This window comes from Oryzias melastigma, linkage group LG7 (assembly GCF_002922805.2).
Source record: "Oryzias melastigma strain HK-1 linkage group LG7, ASM292280v2, whole genome shotgun sequence".
Lineage (NCBI taxonomy): Eukaryota > Metazoa > Chordata > Actinopteri > Beloniformes > Adrianichthyidae > Oryzias > Oryzias melastigma.
Window position 1 is genome coordinate 25,148,090 of NC_050518.1, and position 6,219 is coordinate 25,154,308.

Below are 6,219 nucleotides of genomic sequence, written 5' to 3' on the forward strand. Positions count from 1 at the left end.
TATGCAATATTTCCCCTCCCCCCACCCCACAATGTCTAGATTAAATCTTAAATAAAAAAGTTCAAATTAAACTTTCATTATTTTGGGGGTTTTAAATGTAGTATTGAAACTAACTGTGGGAACATTTCAAACAATATATTATTATTATGCTTTTCCTGGTGATTTTTGACCCTTTTGGCTTGCCGTACTGCCTTCCCCTGATGGCATTTTCTCTGTTGAAGGAGCAGCGTCTGCAGGACAGCTGCTGCTCTAAGTATCCGTGTGCTCTATGACGAGTTCCAGAAAGGTTTTTGACGGAAGCTCCTCCCACACGCGGCGGGAGAATCAGGTTTTGGAAAACCGTCAAGGCTAGTGAGCTGTTACTTTTTTCTTGCATTTTCTTAACCCGCTACATCCCTTTTGGGGTTGCTGGAGCCTATCCTGGGTACTGTTGGGCGGAGCCAGGAGAGTCTCTGAATGATCTCATGAACCCAGACACGGAGACGGGATTACTGATGCTTTTGTAGAACTCTTCATAGTAGATACACCTGATCTCTAAACATCATCCGTGTCTTCCATGTGCTGTAAACGAGACATTCACAGACGCCGCTCCGTGTAGCGAACAGAATAAATTGTCAGTCAGTAGCTCCTCCCACATTTTTCTTATTTGAAATGGTTTATTTCAAGCAATCAAGGCAAGAATAATGCAAGTGTAATTCAATCAACAAAAGTTAATATGCGTACAAAGATATGTCAGACAGTAGGCATCGATTATAGATCCCTTGAAAGGGAGTGAGAGGAAACGAACTTATATAATCCCACCCCGACACACATCCGGCTGGACGTCAAATGAACACATTTCTCTTCACACATTTTGTGAACTCACTTTGACAGCTTCTCCACCTCCGTCTGGAAGCTCCTCCTCAGCTGGGTCCAGTCCATCACGCCGTCCTGCCAGCAAACACACGGCCAATCAGAGGAGTCGAGCTGCACCGATTCTGATGATGCAGCTGACCAACCAAACAGGACAGAACCGGTCTTCATTGGACCGGGGAGGGGTAAACGGCTGACCTGACGCAGTCTCTTGACGGCACAGTCCACGTTCTTCAGGCAGGCCCGGTACACCACACCAAACCCCCCCTCACCCACCTGCAGGGCGGGGGAAAACCCCCGTGTCCCAGCATGCACCTCCTCGTACGGCCAGCACATGACTGCACTGGTGCTGCAGGGCGGCAGAGAGGAGGGGGGCGGGACCACGTCACTGCGCAGTACTTCCTGTTCAGGATTATCAGAGGAATGACTCGTAACAGAATCCAATCCCTCCCGGGGGGGTGGGGCCGTCTGAACTGCTGTCTGTACCTGAGGCTGCACCTTTGACAGCAGGGTGCGGGGGGGCGGGGCCGGCCCCGGCAGAGCTGCTGGACAAACGTCAGCTGCAGATGAAGAGAAGAAGTCATCCTCGCTGTCCAATCAGAGGAGCTGATCGGAGGAAGATGGGAGCACGCACCTGTGGGCGGAGCCTCAGCTGGTTTGAAGGCTGGAACAGACTTATACTGTGGAGGAGGAGGAAGAGGGGGCGGGGGGGTCACCTCCGTCACACCTGCAGAGGACAGGTTCAGACAGACGTACGGTACGGGGGGCTGCTGCGGGGTCAGAGGTCGCTCACAGGCCAGGATGACGTCCCTCTGCTTGAAGAGCTGCAGGGCGTCCAGCAGGTCCAGCAGCTCGCCCACGCGCCCGTTCCTGTTCCCCCATTGGTTCATCACCCAGTCTGTGCGCCTCATCATCCGCTCACACAGGCGCACGTCGTTCTGGTCTTTGAGGACCGCCGAGGCTGGAGACAGAACCAGGACCGAAACAGAAGTTAGGGGTGTAACGGTTCATTTTAGCAACACCTGGATTCACATCTCAGCGGCTTGCTCCGCGTTTCTCCTTCTTTTCATTAAGATTCTGCTGTCTTTAACCAAAATCTAAAAACTTGTTTTCTAGGACATAGTTTCTGCAGAGCGGCAGGAGTCTTTGTTTACTCGCTCTCCCACTAGCTTACAGCCCAGTGAGCATTATAGGACCCATCCATCAAACAGTTCTGATCCAGATTCCAGCTCAGACCATGAAAACAAAGATGAACATCTATTTGTCTGTAAGTGAATCCATCAGTATGGAGACTTCACCTGCGCTCACAAATTGAAGCTTTTTCAAACTGTGTGTTTAGATTTGTAGAAAAAAAATACTCAGAAATTCAGTTTTAATGTGAAATTCTTCTCTACACGTCCTCTATCATCAGAGAAATGCTACAAGAATATAATAAAAACATCAACAACACAAGTTTCATTGAAGTGGGTCTTTAAGTGTCGACTTTTTAATGTAGTTTAACATAATGTTTTAAATAAAGAGCTTTATGTTTACCAGTTTGTACGTTAACCAATATCAAGTCTTAATGTTGATACTGACAGCAACTAAAAAGGAAAGTGACCGTGTAAAAGTGCTGAGTTAAATGCAATAAGAAGATGTGTGCACCAAACCTTCGCGCTCGTGCCCCTAAGAACAAAAAGTAGGGCGCACCGATGCAACCAGTGCAACAATGTAGTCTAGAGCTCTGTTTTGGTTTCGTAATTCTGGTTTTTTTAAAGTTGGATCATCCTTTGATCTATTTTCAAAGCGCTGCTAGCGGTCTTTAAAAAACTGACTCCAATGAAAATTGAGTTTTTGTTAGGAAAATGTAAATATTTAATCAAAGTTTTTGAGTTTGTTACTTTAAATATATTATCATAGAAATACTGACAGATGTTTTCTTTAACTCCTGTTATCGTTTATAGAGCTGTTATATTACCTCTTTATGAGACAAAGAGTTGATCAAAATGCTGGACCGTACATCGTCTGTCTTTGGACTATGAGTCAAATCTGCTGTTCCAAATGAGCAGACATTCGTCTGCGTCTAGAGCAGGAGTGTCAAACATATGCATCAGATGGTTTCATCCAACCCAGTCATGAAGAGAAAAAAATATAAGGAGGTTGTGAAAAATAATCAAGTTTCTAGCCCATTCTGTGGCGAGTTATGGTTCATTAGAGAAATGGACACAATGTGCAAAACCGCCACTAGAGGGAGCAAAGGAAACAAAACCAGCATAACAAGAGATCAAAAAATAAACAGCATTTCTTTGCAAGCAGGTGGCACATGGGTGAGATGCAGTTTAATTATGGTCTACTGACTGCAAGGACCATATTGTTTTTGCTTTAACATTCTACCTTTGAGCCAAAATTTCACCTCCGCCATATGAACGAAAAGTACCTCAAAATTTTATCACACCTAGGGAAAAATATTTTGAAATACGCAAACAAAAGCTCATGGCACGTGTCATCCAACGCCGCTCGAGGCTTTAATTTAGTTTAATTTTTCATTGATTTGCACATTTATATTTTAGACAGAGTGTTTGATGCTTTTCTGTAGCTCCCTCTTGAGTTTACTTTCAGGATTGCTTCAGGGTCAGATGTAAAATATACAAAATTGAACAAACATGTTTTTTGTAAAATGCATTTTTTTAATCCATTGGCCTCTGTAAATAAATGTGTGATAATAAAACAAAAACAAAGCTACAGTTAAGACGCTGACCATTGGTTATTCTGTGATTATGTTACTGGTCCGACCCATTTCAGATGACCCCTGAACCAAAATGAGATCTAGATCCAGCAGATCCAAAACTAACCCAGCTCTGACTTCACCTCCCCAGAAGTCCATCCGGCTGCAGACCTGTAGTTGTGGGAGGAAGAGAAATCCTTCGTGTGTATCAGAACAGAACGACATGTAGATACAGTGAATTATTGTCTAAGAACCATTTGACTTTGTGTAGTACTGCAACTACTTTTGTTTTTTTAGTTTGACATTGTTGACTTGTGAATTCCAAGTTAGCTTTTTATCTATAATAACTCCCAAATATTTAACTTTTTGTTAAATCTTAAAATTATCCATGTTTAATTTAACTCTATGAAATAGATCCATGAACGTCTTAGTTTTCCTCGTCTGAGCTGGAATAGAAAGCTCTGATACTGCAGCTGTATTCTTAGCTAAGAACGTGAGAGGCTGTAAGCTAGCAGGAGAGAACGTAAACAAAGGGATGATGGGAAATGAGCGCAGGCGTACTCAACGCCGACAGTCCCAACTTAAGCTGTGTCCGAATATCCCCCCCCTCCTCCTCACTTTATAATGCCTTCGCCATTTTCTAGTGGTTTTCGAATCTACTAATTCAAAAATCAAGTGCACTAGAAAACTAGCGGGCATTATGCTAACTAGATTAGCAAATATAGACCACAATGCATTGCGGCTGAACAATTTTGAGCAAAAAACGTGTTTAAATTATTTTTTTTAACAAACCATCCACGTTTTCATCATCGGAACACAATGGAGTCATAAATAAAACTCGAGAAATGTCCGTTCTGATTCGATTTTGACTTTGTGGAATCGGTGATGTCATATCCTGCCTTTAGAAAAACTAAAGAAAAGTAGTGAGCATGGTGTCCGAATTATCTTTAAAATCCAGGACAGTACACAGTCCTGCACTGTATAGTTTTTTATTAGTTAGGGGGGAACTTAGGACAAATCCTCAGAGATGAATTTCTAATGAACTCCTGCCGCTCAGCAGAAACTATGTCTTTGAAAACGACAGAGGTTTTTAGATTTTGGCTAAAAACAGCATTATCATAATGAAAAGAGCACTGAGAATCTTTGACAGTAGACCAAAAGAGAATATAAATATACATTTAAGTACATGTACCCTGTCAGTGTTCTTCCAGGCTGTGATAAAGTTACAAAAGTTTGAAACAAAGGTGGCTTTTTTTCTTCTGAAACACCGGGAAGTACAGAGAAGTTCCAGCCTCAGGGGTTTGGTCTGAAGGGGAACAGGGAATGATGGGGATATGTGGGATTTTTTCAGGACTGGGGCACGCGCCCGCTGCGCGTCACGTGTTGCACAACACTTCCTGAAACGATCGATAAGATCTGTAGTGATCCGCAGAAACAACAACAAACAACCACGAAGGGAACCTCGATTATCAGACGATCATGTCAACACGGAATCCCCCCTCACGTTCTGAAGAAGCGCTATGAGAAGAACACCAGGCGACGTCACAAGTCGGTCACGTGACCACAGCCGAGCGCGTGGAGCGTGAAGCCCACCTGCTGCGCCCTCAGCCCCCAACAACAAGCACAAACTTCTGGTTCCGACTTACCAAAGCGGGTCCAGTCTAGGTCCGAAAGCCCGTCCATGAGCCGGCAGAACTCCACCAGCACAGAGGGGGGCAGTTTGTGGAGGAACACCCCCCGCAGTGAGTCCCCGGACATGTCTTCTTCCTCTGGGCTCGGTTCCTGTTCGGAACAAAGTGGGCGGGAAGGTGGTCCAAACCCTACGCATGAACCGGAGCCGCCCGGGACCCACCCGAATTTCCTTTCAGCTCAGAAATTCTGAATCTGAACTTCCGGCCGTGGGGCTCTTTCAGCTCATTAAAACAAAAGATCCACATCCGGTGGAGGCTATCAAATTAAAAGCATCACCAACAGGTTCACAATGTCGAATTTTAAGCTGTTGTAACTTATTTATAATTTAATTTGAATTAATTACATTTTAATTTACTTTAATAATTTTAAGTTGTTATAACTTAATAATAATTTAATTTTAATTGATTGCAATAATTTTACATTATTATAACTTATTATTAATTTTATTTTTTAAGTTAGTAAAAAATTATAATTTAGTTTAAATATTTTTAATAATTTTGAATCATTATATGTTGAAACATATTTATAATTTAATTTTCATTAATTTCATTTAAATTAGCTTTAATTATTTTAAGTGATTATAACTTATTTATCATTTAATTTGCATTAATTTTAATTATTTTAAGTAACTTTAACTTTTTCATTTTAATTAGTTTTATTTGAATTAATTGTAATTATTTTAAGTTATTAAAGCGTATTTATAATTTATTTTAATATCATTAATAATTTCAGTTAAAACATATTTTAATTAATTTAATTTTAATCAACTTTAATTATTTTAAGTTATTATAGCTTATTTATAATTTATTTGTTTTATTAATTTAAATAATTTTGAGTTAATTTGACTTTTTCTGTATGAGAGCCACCGGATTCCCCCCACCCCCACCCCCCACACACACACACACACATACACATTTGTCTGCATAACAAAGTGTTCTGGTTTTGACATCAGCATGTGTCACAGACAGCAA

General features: G+C 41.7%; 1 protein-coding gene across 2 annotated transcripts in view; it reads right to left on the reverse strand.

Annotated features, from left to right (window-relative positions):
* Nucleotides 1–5,472, reverse strand: part of irak1 (interleukin-1 receptor-associated kinase 1) — a gene marked incomplete at its 3' end in the record, with an annotated part of 10,952 nt that extends 5,480 nt beyond the window's left edge. The window contains 5 exon segments of one of the 2 annotated variants that reach the window (XM_024294099.2): nucleotides 866–930; nucleotides 1,051–1,412; nucleotides 1,487–1,579; nucleotides 1,646–1,813; nucleotides 5,203–5,472. In XM_024294099.2, coding sequence (XP_024149867.1) covers nucleotides 866–930; nucleotides 1,051–1,412; nucleotides 1,487–1,579; nucleotides 1,646–1,813; nucleotides 5,203–5,314 — 800 coding nt within the window. 2 annotated transcript variants of the gene reach the window in all.
* Nucleotides 5,473–6,219: the final 747 nt, after the last annotated feature.